At 35.3% G+C, this 20,622-nt stretch overlaps 2 protein-coding genes across 2 annotated transcripts; one reads left to right on the top strand and one right to left on the bottom strand.

The window, feature by feature from the left end:
* Window positions 1-1,014: 1,014 nt before the first annotated feature.
* LOC109009788 (cyclin-L1-1-like) lies at window positions 1,015-5,521 on the top strand. The gene is made up of 10 exons (XM_018990403.2): window positions 1,015-1,323; window positions 1,552-1,722; window positions 1,830-1,911; window positions 2,215-2,355; window positions 2,568-2,737; window positions 3,677-3,950; window positions 4,272-4,677; window positions 4,800-4,829; window positions 4,917-5,000; window positions 5,120-5,521. Exons 2-9 carry the CDS (start codon window positions 1,571-1,573, stop codon window positions 4,985-4,987), a joined length of 1,326 nt encoding a protein of 441 aa, XP_018845948.1. The 5' UTR covers window positions 1,015-1,323; window positions 1,552-1,570; the 3' UTR covers window positions 4,988-5,000; window positions 5,120-5,521.
* Window positions 5,522-19,410: 13,889 nt separating this feature from the next.
* On the bottom strand, window positions 19,411-20,169 carry LOC109009787 (S-protein homolog 5). The gene has a single exon (XM_018990400.2). The coding sequence runs from the start codon at window positions 20,126-20,128 to the stop codon at window positions 19,694-19,696; it is 435 nt and encodes a 144-aa protein (XP_018845945.1). The 5' UTR covers window positions 20,129-20,169; the 3' UTR covers window positions 19,411-19,693.
* Between the last annotated feature and the right edge of the window lie 453 nt (window positions 20,170-20,622).

Genomic DNA, 20,622 nt, shown 5'->3' with positions numbered 1-20,622 from the left:
CATTGGCATTGGATTAGCCAAATGTCTTTTCATCTTTAAATTTAGCAAATATCATCTATATTTACTCCACATTAAATTAGTTAAATTATTTTCATCCAAACTATAAGGTACAGTAAATCCATTATTCTTTTCAAATATAAAAAGAACTATAGCAAGTCTAAAAGTATTTTTTAAAATTATTATATTATAGATATGAGATTTTTATTCATATGAGATTTTACTATCTATATACATATGAGATTATTATATTATAGATTGTTATATTGTGAAAATAAAAATAAATATGATTTGTTGGAAGTTATTAAAGATTATGAAAATAAAATAAAAATTAATAATAAAATAAAAATAATAAAAAATAATAATATTTTATTATTATAGAGAGTGTGATGACTAATCCAATGTAGACTTCAAGTTTTGAATGATTAGCTAAAGGTAAAAAAATTATATATTAGTCAAAATTTGAAGAATAAGATAGCCAATCTAATGCTAATGCTCTTATGGAAAGAAGAACAAAGCAAATTTCATCTCCTCGCTATGCAGAAAATTGAGAACGAAACACACCATTTTATTTATCTGATGTGACGATTACATATCGGTTGTACTGGCCGGTTGCATTCAACATTTTTGTATTAATAAAATAAAAAAAATTAAAAACTTAAAAAGAAAAAGTAAAAAAATTAAAAAAAAAAAACCAAAATAAAATACTTAAAGGTTCCAAACAAGAATGGCATACTATCATTTTTGGACAATTGGTGGAAGAACAAGAACTCCATTTCCAGATCGATAGCCCTTTTTTTTTTCATATCATTTTTGGACAATTGGTGGAAGAACAAGAATGGCATACCGAATTTGTGTACGAAGAAGTGTCTTGAATGGTATTTTTTTTTAATGATTATAAATATTTTTTTTAAAAATTAAAAAATTTATAGTATTATTAAAATTTATTTTTTTAATTATTAAATAAATAAAAAATCATTCGAGACACAAATTTGAAACGCCAAGCATTTCTGATTCAATTTCTGATTCCATTAGGCTAAGTAAAAATAAGAAAGAAAAATAAAAGAAGAAGAAGAAGAAGGAAGCACCCGATTTCGTTGAAAACAGTCGGGTCGTTATCTTTACCCTTTTTCTTCTCAAATTTCCTACCTACACAGTACGCCCACGCCATACCCTTCGATAGCTCATCACCACCACCACCAACGCCACCGCTACTACCGGCCGCGACGACTCCCTTGCAGCGACCTAATTACGTAGTCCTAGAGCTCACTTTCGGAGCCAGGAACTGCCCCCCCTCTAGGCTCGGCAATCCGTACAATACTCAAGGTAGTTTTCTCAATTCTTCCTCTTAAATGTTGGATTCCTGGAAGTATCTAATGGGTTCTTTAAAAACTTTCTTTTGGGTTGTGCGCTAGTTCTGAATTCGTACGAAAAATCTCTCCTTCGCCCTTCTCCCCTCAATTTCTTTCCGTTCTCTTCCCCCTCCCTTTTTCCAAGGGCCTCGATTGGTTTTTACATGTTAATTCTGAGAGTGAGGTTGTTATTTTGTGGCAGGATTGAAGCTTGTTGAACAATGATATATACAGCGATTGACAATTTCTACTTGACCGATGAGCAGCTAGAGAACTCACCTTCTAGGAAAGATGGTATAGATGAAGCGACAGAAACTGCCCTACGAATCTATGGCTGTGATCTCATCCAAGAAAGTGGCATCTTGCTTAAGTTGTATCCTGTGTTGTTTCTTGGTCGAGTACATGTTCGTTTATGGAATTGCTTCCTTTTCCTACATTTTTTTAGTTCAGTGTTGTTTCCTTAAGTCTTCTTACTTACAGGCCTCAAGCTATAATGGCCACTGGCCAGGTTGTATTCCATCGTTTCTACTGCAAGAAGTCATTTGCACGCTTCAATGTGAAGGTTAAGAACACCCCTCCCAAATCATTCTCTCATTCTTTGCTGAGACACAGGAAAAGGAGGAAAAGGACTTTTAAAGTACATTAATAATGTTCTAGTTTCGGATCGAGTACTAGTACACACCTTTGCTAGGCCAAATAGTTGTATTGAACATCATCGAATTAGAGTCCTAGTTTTCTAGAATGGTTTTTTCTTCCTACATTTTCTTAACAACCAATGCTTGCTTTATTGACTTGAAACGGCCCAATACCTTTATGCCCATGTTCTTCATCTTAAACTTATCTGATATGCGATAATGTCTCGCAGAAAGTTGCTGCAGGCTGTGTGTGGCTTGCATCAAAGCTGGAGGAAAGCCCTAGGAAAGCAAGACAAGTCCTCATTGTTTTCCATAGAATGGAATGTAGGAGGGAGAACTTGCCCATAGAGCATTTGGAAATTGGATCGCTGGTTAGACATCCACCTTCTTTATGTTTGGAATTACTTTTGTTATTTTTTATTGTTTTCTTCTTTTGTATGCGTTGTTTCCTTTCTGGCGTCTTTGTAGTATGCTGGATTTTTGTCTGCACAAGTGGTTGATTTTAGCTGTTCAAGTTTTGTTTTTATTTTTTCTCAAGTCCATTTTCATGGTTTCCTAATTCTTTGGGTTTTTTTTCTAACAGAAATATCATGCGCTCAAGACAGACTTGAGTCGAACAGAAAGACATATATTGAAAGAGATGGGATTCATTTGTCATGTTGAACATCCTCATAAATTCATATCTAACTACCTTGCCACCCTTGAAACACCTCCAGAACTGACGCAAGAAGCTTGGAATCTCGCAAATGATAGGTACCTTCTGTAAATAAAGTACTTGTAGATATATCTTCTAGTAGTTAATACATAACTTATGTGCTTTGTGTTCTTATTATTTTGACATCCATTTAACACAAAAGCTTTGCATCTCTAGAATATGCTTACACAAATTGTGGTAGACTTAAATCTACTTTTCATGCACAAATTGGCATTGGTACACAATAGAAAATAAGAAGTAACAATAACTTCCAATGAAGGACTGTACATTGACCCCATTGGCTCTTGTGAAGTTTTGTTTACATAGAACTATGGTAGACTCAAATATTGCTTATTTGAAGATAAATCGTCCAACAGTAGAAACGGAACTTGTCAAAATTGCTGACATCACGTGATTAAATTGTCTCCTTTTGGTTTTCTCAAGATGTCATGAGCTATTGAACTATTGTTGTTGCCAATCAAGTCATGCTCCAAGTGTAGATTCGATTTGATTTGAATCTTTCCACCTAATCTTCTTCTGGTTGTTATTTATGTAGAAATAGCTATAGAATCATAATAATTATTTTATTTTGTTCCATACTTCTAATTCCTGCATGTTCCTTATTTTCAGTCACTGGAATAGAATCTACAAAATTTAGATTGACCAATACTAGAGTGATGCAACAATACTTCTGTTACTTGGTAGAAGAACTTTCCAAGTTTCTAACGATCAACCCACCACGAGTAATTTCTTGAAAGTTGTTTATCTGTAACCCCACTGCTTGAATTTGGTGCACTGGATGGAATTGCATTCTACAATATTTTATAATTTAAAATGATGGTTAGAACTCCAAAAGCATATTCTGCCTTTCCCCAATTGTTTGTAGCATTTTGACCTCTGATTCTGACATTTTTTTCTATTTTACACTATGCCTTATACTTCCATTACTAGGCTTTATTTATTGTTTCCTTCTGTTTCTAACATCAAAATTTTATCAGTTTGCGTACGACGTTGTGTGTTCGATTCAAGAGTGAGGTTGTGGCTTGTGGGGTTGTCTATGTAGCTGCACGTCGGTTCCAGGTACCCCTTCCTGAGAATCCTCCATGGTGGAAGGCATTCGATGCAGACAAGTCTGGGATTGATGAAGTTTGTAGAGTTCTGGCTCACCTGTACAGCCTTTCTAAGGCACTGTACATTCCAGTCTGTAAGGATGGAGATTCTTTTACATTTTCTAACAAGTCAAGGGATTCGCAATCTCAGCCTGTTCCCAAGGTATTATATCTTATTCTTTCACTCTTATAACTTTCATTGGAAACATTGAGCTTATGATAATATGCTTTTTACAATTTTTCAATTGCCAATCCCTTATAGTTTTTTTCCAAAAATTCTAACTGTGGAGTTGGCTTGTTAGACCACTTGATTTTTGGTTATGTTACAGCATCACTGATGCTCTTTCTAAAGAAAGAATGGCAGTTGTGAGGACTGCAGAAAACTTGTTTCACCAGATGATGGCACGTATTGACACTATCATCTCCCAATGAGACTAGAATCACATTAGTAAGGCCGGGTTTTTATATCATTGCTTTTCTGTAGGAGGTTCAGCAGACTAGCCCTACAGCTAATGCCAAGCCAACTTTAGCAGCAGCTAATCCAGGATCTGGTGGATCCAAAGATGTATTGATAAGAGTAGCCATTGACAAGTTGAAGGAGACTAAGAAAAGTGATGATGAACCAACGAACGCGCCTGTTGAAGGAGATGCAAGAGAAGAGCCCATGCTAAAATCCTATCCCGAGCACAGGACAGAGGCAAGTAGGGAACGAAACAGGGAGAGAGAGAAAGAGAGGGAAAGGGACAGGGACAGGGAGGACAGAATAAAGGCTCGTGATCGTGATAGGGGCAGAGATTCTGACCGGGAATGGGACCGAGAGGAAAGTGAGAGGGACAGAGATAAAGTCAAGGATCACAGTCATCTTTCTAGGGATAGAGGAAAGGATTCAGGTATGTTTACAACCATTTTTGTTCAAGGATAGGGTGTATACTTGAAACTTGATTGTAGCGTGGCCCTTTTCATTTGTTCTCTAACATTTTCTATTGATGTCATCTTTGTCTTGTGGATGCAGGAGGACGCTCGAGACATCACTCATCACGAGGTATGTGCTTGTTTCCCCTTTGGTATTTTGTAGTATGGGTTCTCGTTAGACCATAGTTCCATTATCTGAACCCCTTCTTCATTTCAGATCGTGACTACTACAGTTCCTCGTATTCTTCAAGGGACAAGGATCGTCATAGACATCGTTCATATTCTTAAACCTGTCTCTGAGGCATGTTATTTGTATACTCTTTTATCCATCTCTGTCAGTCACGTTTAGGTAGGAAATACAAAATAGTGGAGGAAAATGAAAATATGCTTCATTGAAACAATAATTACTTTTGACTGCAGATGTACGACCGGATTTGCTAATCAACCTCTGTACAAGATCAACTGTTGATTTTGTACACAGCTATCGATAGTGCTGCTACTACAATTAGTTTTACATTTCGTCTCATTCCCATCAAAATGCTTGGAATTTATTGTACTGGGGTATTAATCAGTACATTTTTGCCCCTTTTTTTGTTTTTTTGTCTTTTTTTTTTTCCGTTTTGCTCTAAATTCTGACCTGTTTCGAACTGTTCTGACCAACCTGATCGACTAGAATTTGCATTCTGGTATGGAATTTGATTTATGGCATTTGTGTGCTTTTTTTGTTTAAACTCAAATGGTATGTATATATGTAACCTTTTAAGTTCTTGGCCGTAGCATTGTGTTAATTTTGAGTATGAATGATATTTTTGTAATTTTGAATTTGGATGACATCTATGTAAGTTTGAATCTGTTCCCTCATTTTCTCCTTGCTTTCTTAGCTCTGTTTTCTTTAATTTTCATTTTGTTTAACATACATGTTGTATGAATTTTCAGATTTTGTTTCAACATTATGCATTCTGTTGTGGTTGTTAATTAGTCGTACGTTATGGTTTGTTTCTCGTGGGTTTTAACATGCAGTAATACAAAAATTGTATTCTAATATCTAAATATGAATACTATTGATCACCCTAACAAAATTCAAGACTTTTATACAACACATGATCTTGGAGCGTTTTTCTCATCTTATAACGAACGTCTACCTTCCGTGCGGATCCCATGCATTGTTGTTATTCATACTTTACGTGTTTAGCTCTTTTCCACTTTTAACCCTGAAGTCATCGACAACCGATTATAGAATATATATATATATACACACATCCCTACTTTCTCTAGATACCAAAAATAAAAAAGGTTTGTGCTTGAGTTTAATTTAAAGAGTTACAACAATCCACGTACGGCATGAGTGGATGATGATCATATGCTTACTAAAGCAGCTTGATATATAATATGAATGTTACGTCCAACGAAGGGAATGCAATTAGGAGATCAAGAATTAGGAGATCAAGGAAATATATATGTTGCATGCAGGCCGGGTGATTTAATTTCCACCGATTTAACAGTAGGAAAGAAGATGCATGGATGCATTCTTAATTAGGTGGATCAGAAATCTTAATTCACCATTTCTTCAAATTAAACAATTAATCTTTTAAGGTTTCCTTGTACTAGGGATTTTGTGCTGTCACGGCGGCCGCTTTGGCCTTGCTTGGCGGTCCCATGTTGGCAACGAAGGCCAGTCCTTTGCTGACTTGGTTATGGCCGTTCCGCAGCCTCTACCAGAAGTTATTCTTCCGATGAGGCCTCCCAAGATTATAGATGGACATGTTTGTTTTATGTTTTCAAAGGAAGAAGTGGCAATGTTGGCGGCACCATTTAGGTATTCACTGATCCTTAAGTTTCTTAGGAAAAGACCTACTTTTGATGCGATAAGGTTGTTTGTAAAGAACAAATGGGGCTTAATGGGAACTGTTGTCGTCTCCTCCATGCACAAGAGTATAAATATTTTTTTTTGCCTAACATCGGAGGATGATTTCAACAAAGCATTTTCTTGTTAAGCATGCGAGATTGATGGGATTACCCCCGAACTTTTACCATGACTCTATTCTTAGGATATTGACGGCTCTACTCAAAAAGTTCATTCGGTCTAATAACTCCACACGTTGTGCGACCAGAATGGATGGTGCACACGTTTGTCTTGAGATGGATGCATCTAAACAGCAGTTGGATTTCTTTTGGCAACAGAAGGTTGAGTTTTAAACTCTGTCGACTTTTTGCACATCTTGTAAATTGCAAGGGCATAACAAGCTAACTTGTAGAAAGGGTAAAGGTGATCGAGATATTAGGAAGCCAGGGAAGCAAAAGGCTCGGATGGAGTACCGTGAAGTCAAAAAATTACCAGATGTAGTAGGTCATTCATTTTCAAAGGAAGAGGAGATGGGTGTGGAAAATAATATTGAGGTCCAGGAATCAACACAACCATGTTGGAAGGGTTGGAAGTGAATCTAAGTGCGGAGGAAAGAAAAGAGAGAAATAGGCAGTTTGTACCGGAACTAATTTCACAGGGTGCAGTGGAGACTAGCACGGTGGAAGAGTAAGGCGAGAGGCAGTTGAAGGAAAAGGAAAAGCAAAATGAACAAGGGAAAAATCCTTTGCGGAATGGGGGCGAGCAGATGGTGAATATAGAGAGGATAAATGATGACCGAAATGATATGGCTCTTGTGGAGGAAAATAGTACTCAGAAGGATATGACCCTAGGAGAAATGGAACATGAGAAAGAGACAGATGCCAAGCTTGGGCAAAATGTAGAACAAGAGGTTGTTTTAGATAGTAGACCAGAGGGGAATAATAGCATGTAGTAGGGGAATTGTGATGTTCATAGTAGGGACCGTGGTGAACAATCTAAAGCTGGAAGTGATGAAAATGTTGTCCTGATTGAGAATGTGCCTATTGATGAGTTGGGGCAAGAGATACATGAGGGCGATACAGAGGTTGAGTAGCAATCCTTGTCTGACAAGAAAGAGAATGTTCCAAATGCTATAGTGGGGAAAGAAAAAGATTACTTGACTGGGGAAGAAAATAGTGGACTCAAGAATGAAGGAGTCAAGGGTGGAATGTGTCAATTATGAAGTACTAAGCGGGCTATTACCTGTCCCTTAAAACTGAACTTATGATTGGTTCCATTATGTTTTGGAATATTAGGGGATTGGGTACTTCAAGGGGAAGGTTGAGGAAGCTTGTAATAAAATTCAAACCCAAGGTTGTAGCTTTGGCAGAGACCTTTGTTGATGAGAGTAACATGGGAAATTTGATGAGAACTATATGGTTTGAGCATGACCGGTCTAATCAATTGCAGGTTGGGAAGCTTTGGATTTTGTGGGACAATGCTGTAAATGTGAGTATCGTGCGCATGAGTGACCAATTTATCACGGTCAAGGTGTTGGAGGGGAGCACGAAATTTTTAATTACATTTATATATGCTAAATGTAATTATGGGCTATGTAGACAATTATGGTGTGATCTAGAAGAGGATGTGCAGACTAATTTACCATGGATGATTCTAGGGGACTTCAATATAATCAGAAGTGATGATGAACGCGGGGGTTCCTCGTCCTTTGATAAAGATGGAGGAGTTTAATACTCGGATTAACGAATGTGGCTTACTTGAAATTAATTCCCAAGGTAAGAGCCTTTCTTGGTGCAATAGGCAGGAAGGGTTAGCAAGGAGTTGGGCTTGTCTTGATCGAGGTTTTTTAAATGCCGAGTTTTTAGATTTGTTTTCTCAAACATTGTTGAGATACTTGAGGCGTAACACATCGGACCATTCTCCTATGATATTATCATGTGATCAAAATTTCTAATGGTATGGGCCATCTCCTTTTTGGTTCCAACAAATGTGGGTGGATCATAAAGATTTTTTTTTCACGTGTCAAGAGATGTTGGGAAAAGGAAGGGCGTGGTTTTAGGTTGGAGAATCTGGCTTTTAAAATGAAGCACATGAATCATGTTTTTAAAACGTGGAACAAGAATGTTTTTGGACGTGTTGAAACAATAATATGTGATCTAGAGCAGCAGATTGAGTTGCTTGAAACTCACCTCTAGGACAGGTATGAAGCAGCGGTGGAGCAAGAATTATTAATTTCTAAGATTGAACTAGCAACTTGGTGAGAAAGGAGGTTATGCTTGCGCAAAAAGTCAAAGTCAAATGGCTACATGAAAGTGATAATAACACAAGTTTTTTTCATGCGGTCTTGAAGAAAAATTAGCAGAATCATGTAACCAATATGATCTTGTTTGATGGTACTTCATTTGATTCACCAGAGGCCATTCATGAGGGTGTGGTCAATTATTTCCAAGATTTCTTGAGTGACAAGTACGAGGGTGAGTTGCCTAATCTGAGTTCGATTATTGACAATGTCATTTCGGAGGAAGAGAATATAAATATTACTAAGACCCCCTCAATAGAAAAAGTTCGACAGACCTTACTTAGTATTCCTCTATAGAGTAGCCCGGTTCTAGATGGATTTGGATCAGGTTTTTTCAGAGCATGTTGGGACATTGTACATAGTGATGTGGTTGATGCCATTACAGAATTTTTTGAAGGCAAACAGTTACCAAGGTTCTACACTGCTTCTTATGTGACTGTTATCCCCAAGGTACAATAGCCTTCTGGGTTTGATAAATTCCGACCAATAAGTCTATGCTCTATGATTTATAAAGTATGCTAAAAAATTATTGTTGCACGGTTGACATCTTTATTGTTTAGGGTGATCTCACAGGAGCAAGGTGTTTTTATTCACAATAGAATCATTTTTTAAAATATTAGTCTTACATAAGAAATGACCCAGTATAAAAAATGAATGGAGGAAATGTGTTGTTGAAGTTGGATATGTCCAAGGCGTATGATCGTGTAAACTGAGATTTCTTGTTACATGTTTTGGCTTCCCTTTGGATTTTCTGAAGAGGTTTGTGGGTTGATCAAACCTTGTATTACAATGCCGTGGTATTCCATTCTTCTGAATGGAACTAGTAAGAGCTTCTTTAAGGGGGAAAGAAGGCTTCGACAGGGGGACCCCCTCTCACCATATTTATTTATTTTGATGGAGGAAGTCTTCACAAGATTGCTCAAGCAAAAATATGATAATGGAACAATTGGGAGTTTTTCTTAAGCTAGAGATACGCCTTTAATTTTTCACTTATTATATGAGGACGATATAGTGATTTTCACTAATGGAGCTAAGAGGTCTATAAAAGCCTTGGTAAAAAAAGTCTTGGAATTGTATGAGAAGTGATCTAGACAACAAGTGAGTAATGAGAAATCGGCAATTATTTTTTCTAAACATATCTTGTCTGCTAGGAGAAGAGGTATCCTTAATATCAAGGGTTTTAGAGAGTGTTGCTTCCCTACTTGGGAGTGTTTATTGTGAATGGCAAGTTAACTGTTAGGCACTTGGAGGAGCTTATTAAAAAAATTCGTGACAGGGTGGGTGGATGGGAAATGTGACTACTCTCTGTTGGAGGTAAACTTATTCTGTTGAAGCATGTTTTATCTAGTATGCCAATTCACCTTCTATTGGTTCTACAGGTGCCTAAGTCGGTGTCTACTATCATTAATCGTATACTAGCACCTTTTTTTGGAGTGAAACGGATGGATCTTCAAAAAAGAAGTGGCGTGCTTGGCATAAAATTTGCAAGCCTATTACTGAAGGTGGACTAAGTCTCTGGGATTTTGAGGAGATTCAAAAGTGATCTCTACATATGAAATTTGCCTGAAAAGTTCTTAAGGACAATTCTTTATGTGAACATTTTTTTAGGGGAAAATATGTGGAGGAAATGCACTTATCTCTTGTTGAGAACACTAAAGGTACACAGTTTTGGAGAATGGTGATAAAACAAATTCCTAATGTGTTGGAGCACTCTAGATGGAAAGTGCGTGAGGGTTATGTTTCTTTTTGGTTTGATTCATGGGTTGGAGATGGTCCCCTGGCATATTCGTTAGAGGTTACTGAATTACTTGGGCTTAAAGTTTGTGATTGTAAGATGGACAATGAGTGGGATGTGCAACTTTTGGAGCACCTGGTTGGAGTGGAAAAAATGGAGGAGATTATTGAGGCCTTGGGAAATTCACAAGAGGGGCATGACCTGCTTATATGGACCCCTTCAATAGATGGAAAGTTTACCTCTCGTATTGCATGAGATTGTCCACGTGTGAGGACTCCAGAGACTCCATGGTCGGCGTGGGTTTGGCATGAGTTTCTGTCTAAGAAAATATTGATTATGGTATGGAAAGCATGGAATAATAACCTTAGTGTGACTTGAATATTGCGGTGCTTCTTGTGAAACCAAAGCACGTCCAGGTGGTTAGGTGGATGAAGCCATGACAAGATAGATACAAATTAACTACAAATGGATGTAGCACGAGCAACCCATGAGCTTCGGACTCCTCCCTAACGAATAGGGTAACGTGATGTTTGCTTATTCTGTAAGCCTTGGGAAGCAATAATGCAACAGAATTAAGGGCCATTTTGCATGGATTTAAGTTGTGTTGAGCACTAAGGTTCCAAGGGGTGGATGTTGAAACTGATTCATTGATGGTGGTTCAATGGGTTAGTGGTGCTTTGTGTGGAGTGTGGTATCTTGAAGACTATTGGGAGGAGATCTTGCAAATTCTTAGAGATGAAGGTCACTCTATATAGCATGTCTTCCTTGAAGGAAATGCCCCTGCTGACTATTTGGCGAAGCTAGGTGCTCAAGGGCAAGATCGAGTATGGCACAATATCATGCATGTACCTAGGAAGCTTCGAGGTCTTATCTGAACGGATAAGCTAAACCTCTCCTATTTACTATCCGATAGTATTTCTCTTGGTTGTTGATATTTTTCGAGTCTTTTAACGGCTTTTAGTGTGGGTCCTGTAAACAATGGCGGAACTTAATAGGGGTAGCCCCCCCCCCCCCCCCCCCCAAAAAAAAAAAGGAAATATATATATATATATATTAGTTTTTTATGATTTAATAGGATGATATTAATTCATCTTGTGTTGGCCCCTCTCTAAAAATTTATCTTGGCCCCCCCTTTATAAAATTATTTTGTTCTTATAGATTAATTACTAATTTAAAAAAATTTAATCTGATTTAAAAATATAATAAATAAAATTTATTTCACATGAAATAAAATAATCTAATAATATGATGACATGTTTTTACTATAGATAAAAAAAATAAAAAAAATAAAAAAAAGTTTGATAGTTTATAGCCTACAATTCGCAGACTCTAGCCTCTCTTTCTATTTTCCAAAGCACTGCAAGTCTACATACTTACGCCACTGCAGTCTGCCATTGCAACTCTCCATTTTCCAAAGCCTCTTTTTTACTATTTCCATTGTCCATTGCATTGATTGCAAGTCAGTGAAGTCCCAAGTTGAAGTTCATACTAAGAATTCTCTTACTCATTTCCTTTCAATTTTCATCCATTGTTGAGTGCTTCTCCAACAGCGACGCCTTGTCCTACTCTCCCACTCTCTCTCTAGTCTCCTTCAGGCTTCAAGGCTTCAAGGTATTATTGTCTATTGACTACTCTACTTCAACTCAATCTTGATTCAAAGTGTTTAAGTGATATATGATTTATGATTATATCCCTTGTTTCTAACTTATGTTTCACTATTTTAAATCAACGCCATATTTCACTTTTGTTTTATTTAGTTTTTGCACTCTTCGATAGTCTCTGTGTTTAAGTATATTGCATATTATACACGGTTTGATTTTTGTTGATTTCTCATGTTTTACTTTTGATAGATTATAAGTACTGATTTAAATTGCTTATTTTAAATTTGATTTTAAATTCAGGTTAATGAATGATATCTAAATTAAAAACTATCGACTTATTCTTTAAAAGAAAAGAAGTTGATATTTCAGAAAATTCTTCAAAAGTTTCAAGGATTGAACCTGAGGAAAATCTTGATCTTAACTCTCCAATTTTGAAGTCTGAAGAGATTTTTTTTACATCGTCAACACTTGATTCTAAAGACATTGATATATCTTCTCTACAACGATATCTAGGATTACGTCCTCCTATGTGGGACTATTTAGTCAGTCAACGTGATGAAATAAGAAGAGCTTACTTGAAAATTGGTCTATATCAAATACGTCTCTCAAAATATCCATTTTCTGGTTCTGAAAAGCATCTCGTCGCTTTCAAGTTTCTTGGTTTGTACAATTTGCATCTTGGCTAAAGTATTCTTCATCAAAGGATGCTGCATATTGTTGACCTTGTTATCTTTTTACAATGAAATCATCTCATCGTTCTGGATGGGATGTATTTACTGTTATAGGATTTAGAAATTGGAAAAAATTAATGATAAAAAATATTGTGCCTTTTTGAATCATATTGGAGAGGATCCTTGCTTTTGTCATAATAATGCTGTGAAATTTTGTGAGGATTTATTAAAACAATCACAACATATTGATAAAGTAATGAATGCACAAAACTTAAAACAAATTCTCAACAATCGACTCTGAGTAAAAACATCTATTGATGTTGTTCGATGGTTTGCATTTCAAGGATGTGCCTTTAAAAGTCAGATCCCTGAGTAAAAAAATCGAGGTAATTTCCCTAAGATGCTTAAACTCTTGGCTTCGTATAATGACAAGGTTGGAAAAATTTTTCTGGAAAATGCTCATAAATCTTCAAAGTATACTTAAGCGAAAATTCTAAAAGAGATTTTGGAAGTTCTTGCAAAAAAAGTGCGAAATAAAATTCGTGAAGATGTTAGAAATTCTAAATTTTACATTATTGTTGATGAGACACGAGATGAGTCTAAGAGGGAGCAAATGACTATAATCTTGAGATTTGTTGATAATGATGGTTTTATTCAAGAATGATTTTTTGATCTTATACATGTTAAAGATACATCGGCATTGATTCTAAAGAATGAAATATCTGCAGTTCTTTCTCATTATTGTCTGGATATTCAAAATATTTGTGGGCAAGGATATGATGGTGCTAGTAATATGCGTGGTAAATGGAAAGGACTACAAGCATTATTTCTTAAAGATTGTCTATATGCATACTATGTTTATTGTTTTGCTCACCGATTACAATTAGTATTAGTTGCTGCATCTAGAGAGGTAGTTTATGTTCATGGATTCTTCTCAAATTCAAATTTCATTATCAATGTAGTGGGCGCTTCATGTAAACGTCATGATGAACTACAAGCTGCTCAGGTAATACAAATTGCACATATGATAGCTATTGATGAACTTGAAAGTGAAAAAATGAGCTAATCAAATTGGCACTATCAAACGAGCCGGTGATTCTCGTTGGGGTTCTCATTTTTATTCTATTTGCAGTCTACTACGAATGTTTAGAGCCACTTGCGCAGTACTTGAAAACATAATAAAAGAAAGATCCACTTACTCCCAATGCGGGGATGCAAATGCTGCTCATAAAATGATTACATCATTCTAATTTATATTTATTTTGCGCTTAATGAAGGAAATCATGGGTATTACTAATGTTTTTTGTCAAGTTTGGCAGCAAAAATCTCAAAACATCTTGAATGCCTGAATATGGTTTCTACTACAAAATGACTCATCCAAGAGTTGAGAAATGAAGGTTGGAAAAAATTTACTTGAGAATGTTATCACTTTCTCCAAGAAATTTGATATTGACATTCCAGAATTGAGCTCTCATTATGTCCAAGGTCGTGGTTGCCATCAATGAGATCACATTACGATAGAGTATCATTATCATTTTGAAATATTAATGCTACTATAGACTTTCAAATATAAGAGCTTGACAGTAGGTTTGGTGAAGGAGCGACAAAACTTTTAACCTTTAACTCAGCATTGGATCCAAAGGATGCTTATAAATCCTTTAATATTAATGATATTTGTCATCTTGCGGAAGAGTATTATCCTCTGGATTTTTTTGAGAATGAAAAAATTAATTTAAGGTTTCAATTGAAGCATTTTGAAGTTGATGTGCTTACTAATCCGAAGTTTCAGAATTTGTCATTCATTACAGATTTATGTCAAAGATTGGTAGAGATAGAGAAATCAAAGACATACTATCTTATTGATAGATTGATTCGTCTTTTTTTTACTTTTCCATTATCTATAGCGATCAATGAATGAGCATTTTCAGCTATGAAATTGTTAAAACAAGATTTCGCAACAAAATTAAAGATGAGTTTTTAGCAAATAATTTAGTTGTCCATGACTCTATATTGAAAGATAAATAGTTAAGAATTTTGATTTAGATTCAATACTTAATGATTTTGTTTCTTTAAAAGATCGCAGGTTACAATTTTAGACATTATGGTTCTTTTGTTTAATATATTTATATGAGTGTCTTTATGTTATTTTGTGATATACTTTTTTAATACACAGGTTGTATTAAACGTATTTTATTTTTATTTTAGATTTTACTATCTGATTGTTCTATACCGCAGAAAAATTGGTATAGAAATAGAATAAAAAACATCTTATTATATTTTTAACTTTACTTGGCCCCTTAAAACAAATTTCTGGTTTCGACACTGCCTGTAAATATGACTTTCCTTCACTGTAAGTGAAGTTTTATCAATAAAAAGGGAGGTGCCACCCTCTTTCTTACAAAAAAACAAAAAACAAAAAATCACCTTTCTTCAAATATAATAAACAAACAATATTAATGGTCGATCATGAATATATTATGAGTTTTGTTATGTATACGTAAATTTGTGTATCAATCTGCATATTAATATTATTGCCTTCATATTCTAAATTTAATTAGCACTATTTTTAATAAAATCTACTTTCTGATCAATAATATTAAATGAGTACGCGTATTAATGTTCAAAATCGCTTACAATTAGATTTTTTCATATATTATAAGAATCCGAATTCCCATTTCTCAATTTCCTGCCCAAATTGTCTGTACTTTACGTGACATCAAACATGCAGGCAAGAAAACAGGAAATATAAATATATATATTTATATAAATATATATATATATATAAATATACTGGTAAAACAACTAAATTCCTTGAGATCATCAGTCGATCATCATGCATGGCGACGTAAACATGATTATCTGCAAATAGAAGAGAAATCCATGATGATCTCAAAACCTCCTGACTGATCAGAAATCACTCAGTTTGCCACGTTTCTTTTCTCACCCAACTAGAGTTATCCCAGCTGTGAAAGAAGCCATTATCCTTTACCAGCCAATACACAGTCTCATTACGCACATCTCTTTGGGGCTGAAACGCATGCCAGGAAGCAAAGAATCTGAACCATAGAGCTTGACAGTAGTATATTTCATTTTTTTCAACCGTCCACCTGTAATCGTCCCCGACTTTGAGCACCTCCTCCCCAAGCCGCACATGCATATTTTTCGACTCGCATTGGATCTTCAACGGATATAATGAGCTCTTTGGCAAGCCATTCATGACATGAACAACGGTCAAGTTATTGTCATCTTTCACTGCAGATGCTTTTACGAATAGAGCAATAGTGCATGCAAGAACAAGCTGGAAGACATGATCAAAGCCGCTCCGAGTTGTCATTTTTGTGATGAAGACGGTCATGCATGCATGTACGTACACAGCAGGATTTATTGTCCAGATCTTCCGACTAATTAGTTATAATAAAATATCGATGGTGGGGATCAGTACTACTTTGCATGCATGTTATAGTTTCGTGAGATCTTGCTGATCATTCCCCTTATTATATATATATATATATATATATATATATCCTTTTGTTGTGATTTAATATTATTAGAGAACGTACTTTTGGAGAAACTTATGGATTGTCGGTTAATATAAAAATAAAAAAAATAAAAAAAAAAGCCAGCTGGTCTAGTACTTTAATTATATAAAATTCTGTTGGGGTACTCCTATTTTTATCGATTCCAGAAGAAGGCCAGAACTACTTTCGGTAAAAGATAATCTCGTGTTATTAACTTATGAAAAATTTTCTTCACATTCTACTGTTTGTAGAAGCTTCAGCACACCCAACGTGTTGAGATGAAAAAAAAAAATAAAATAAAATAATTTTCCTTTACAGTGTGCTGCGGCTTCCGGCTGCACCTCAGCATATCTCTTAACTTATTACTCCATCTTGAGGGTACTTTAAGTTGGAAAGACGGATATTATATATAGCTTGAAACTGCATGGACAACAACTTGACAGTGACCTTATCGAGAAAATAAATATTGAGGACAAAATTAACCAATTAAAAGTGACGTGATAGCTAGTGAGATTCGTTGCTTGAATATTAATTATATATAGCAATATGGTATTGCAGATTTTGTTATACATCAATTTCTATTCATCACACACATCTCACACCTAATATTTTTATTTTTATTTTTATATCAGACCCATCACCCGTCACTCTAATTTCAATCTCTCTCATCAAGCTCTCTCTCTTTCCGACCTCTCTCTCTCTCTCTCTCAATATCGAACCCCCTCTCTCCCATCAATCTCTCTCTCTCCGACCTCTCTCTCTCTCTCTCTCATCAATCTCTCTCTCTCCGACCTCTCTCTCTCTCATCGTGCTTCCTTCGGGCGGGACTGAGTGGAGGGGTTGGGGCAAAAATCGATTCACTTGTTAATGAACCTGGTTTGTCACATAGGGTGTGAGATGTGGAGTAATGAATAGTGACTAATGAGAAGATTTAGTATATATATATAAAAAAAATCTACACAACCTCCCAATCTCCACACACCACACATTTTTTAATTTTTATTATTTTTTTCTTTCATCAAATTTTTAATATATGAATAATGAATAGAAAAATAAAATTATTTTAAAAAGAATAAACTCAAAAAAAAATTTTAAAAAAAAGTGGTGTGTGGAGGTTGGAGAGGTTATGTAGCGTTACTCATATATATATATGACTTAATTTCTAGATAGCTTAATTTTCTTGCACTTCTAACCGTTCTAATTAAGTTTAGCTTCCTCTCTGTTCTAATTAAGTATAGCTTCCTCTCTAGCTAGATGGCAAGGTGTGTATATATATATAAGGTACGGAAATTCCGGTAGTATTGTTGGCAGAATTGGTAAGCAAATTACTCTTATTAATTTAATCTTGTAATTACTAAGATTTATTGAGGAGGTCAAAAGAACATAAATTTAGAATTTCCCTTACAATATCTACATGATGTCTGGATTCGGATGATCTTCACAATTTATTGCTTAAATCTTCACTATTGATTTCTCCTTAAATTAAATTAATGTTAGTATATTTACAATTATATCAACCCAATATTAATAATTATTTTAATATTTTATATATGGTATTTTGCAAGTGCTGAATATTTATCACGTAAAATATATATATATATCGGCATTAAGCTACAAAATTTAGTGCCATATTAACTGGAGGGCACATGATCATCATATATCATTCATCATTATAAGAACAGTAACGCCTCTGCAGATGGGTGGATTAAGTTGGCAATGCCAATAGAATTTGAGAGACCGGGGCTCAAAAAAGGCATGTCAAGATTCAAATTGCCATAGATGCACTATACGTAATTTAACCCCATTACAATGGTACTGTTGGGGCATGCATATATGGCCAGCCGGCCCTATCGAATAGAAGAAGGTAGAAAACTGTTGAAGGAAACAGTGCAAAGATAGAAAGATCTCCTGGATATATAGTAGTCTCTGGATACTTATAAGAAAGAGACTGCTGCATGCCTGACCCTAGTGCAAGCTGGTGCCTTTTTCAGAATATTGAAAATGCCTGTTTTGGCCATCTCTAGTGTGGCACTTAATTTGAAAGCTAGCTAGCTTTAACGTACGCTTCATGATGATCAGCTTATAGCAGAGATCACCAAAACTTCTCCTGATCTCTTCATGATATGGGATGCTACAGTACCATGCCAGGTAACATAGCTAGGCAGGCATGCGTGACACATGACATTAGCTTTTGATGAAGCATTGTGAATGATCATGGATTTCTGAAAATGACTTGACTATTTGAGTACCGCACCACGATTACAGATCAGCTTTGTATATATGCGCTTCCAAATAAAAGTAGTATTCCCACGTCTTTGTCAAAGGCCGGCCTCGGTACTCGGAGGCTCCCACCTCGTATTTATCTCATGCCTAGCTATCTATCTATCTAGTTGGTCAAGAAAATTATTTATGAGAAAAATAACCCATGAAATTAGGAGATCATTGTTTTGAACTCTAAGCAGGAGACATGATTCATGTACTTTGAAGAAACATATTATAATATTATTTTTATTTGGATATTATAAAAAGTTAAATTATTTTTAATTTTTTATTTAAAAATTTAAAAAAATTATAATAATTAATTTTAAAAAAATTTAAAAATATTTGTATTTGAATTATATTTGAGAATAAGATAATATGATATGATATGATTAGATGCTTGGAATGAGATCTATTTTCAAATAAGCCTAAGAGACATGATTCATGTACTTTAAGAAACATATATATTTTCCTAATATGCCTATTAGGTTAAGGAATTAGATCTATAAAAACATCCCTATATATCTTTACATACTTTTTGATCTTGTCTTTTGTCTTTTTTTATCAACCACAATTGAATCCAAGAGTAGTCCTTGTAAACTTCTACTTCTAGCACATAAAGATTGGCGTTTTGTGCCTTTAAAGTTGCAATGCATAAAGCTCTTGCAATATCATGAATAGTACTCATCCAACTAGAAATTAAAGCTAGCATGGAAAATCTCTGGCTTTTAGCAGATAATATGATAATTAAAATTAATATTAAGGAGCCATTAATTAATTAAATTTCAGTGAAAAGTTTAACCTAACCTTGCAAATGAAAGCAACAATAATGAGACTTGTAGTCTTGCAGAAAAGAAAGGAACGTCTATTATTTTAGAAGAAGAAGATCAAGAAGAAGTCTAGATACAGAAAATATGTCTTCAGTCAAGGTCTCTGAAACCGCAAGTTCTGCTGACAAAGTCTCGGATCATTGAAATCCTCAGACAATATATAGCACAAAGCAAGGCAAGCCTGTCTGTCTGTCTGTCTGTCTCAATATTTTTGATGATGATCTCTCTCCAAAAACAGCTAATACCAAGAAAAGTCCTTTTTCCAATTCACATCATCATTGCTGAAATAAAACCCATCCTCTTTCACCAACCAGTAGCACTTCCTAAGAAGGCCGCAGCGATAACTATCCCTGGGAACCTTAAACGCATCGAAACTCTTCCTCTTTTGGTCCCATTTCATGGTGCAGAAGAAATGAGTACTAGAGCCCCAGAAATTGGTCCTGACAACCCAGCTGAAATCGTCGTGCTCTTGGAGTGCACGTCCACCCATATCACCGTCTTTTGATGTACACCAAATTACCAAAGGCAGAGAGGAGTTGTCTGTGAATCCATTCACCACCCGCACCTCATATTCCATGCCGTTTAGGTGCTGCGGTTGTGATATTAGGGTGAATACAACAAACAATGCAATTGCAAGGGAGAGAGTGAGCAAAAGACTGATACGAATCTGCATCGTGATGTTGTTGATCTGCTACTACTGGCACTGGCCTTGGCCTTTGCCTGGAGTACTGATAAATTATATATCATGTGTCGGTTTATATATTCCTGTTTTTACATATTTGTATTTAATGATATCAATGCGTATTAATTGCAATACAACTCAAACCACATTAATTTCCAAAACATGCTAATTTATGCAAATAATTAAGCCAAAGTATATTTTATTTAAAAAACTACCACGTATATAAAGAGATTATATAAAATAAATTTATAAATTTATGTAGTTTTATAGAATCCGTTAGATCTACTTTACAATAAAAATAACTTTTACAATCTGACGTACTACGTCAAATTACATCAATTTATAAATTTACTATTATGTAACTCTTTTGTGTTCAAAATATTTCCCTTTTATTTATAGCTGCTCGATCGAACGTATGCGTAGTGCAAGCAAAAATCAATCACCCATAAAAGATTGGGATCATATGTTGTAATCTCGTGATCTTT

The sequence above is a fragment of the Juglans regia genome, chromosome 7 (genome assembly GCF_001411555.2).
Source record: "Juglans regia cultivar Chandler chromosome 7, Walnut 2.0, whole genome shotgun sequence".
Taxonomy (NCBI): Eukaryota; Viridiplantae; Streptophyta; class Magnoliopsida; order Fagales; family Juglandaceae; genus Juglans; species Juglans regia.
Note: the sequence above shows the minus strand (reverse complement) of the source record. Positions and strands in the feature narration are given on the sequence as shown.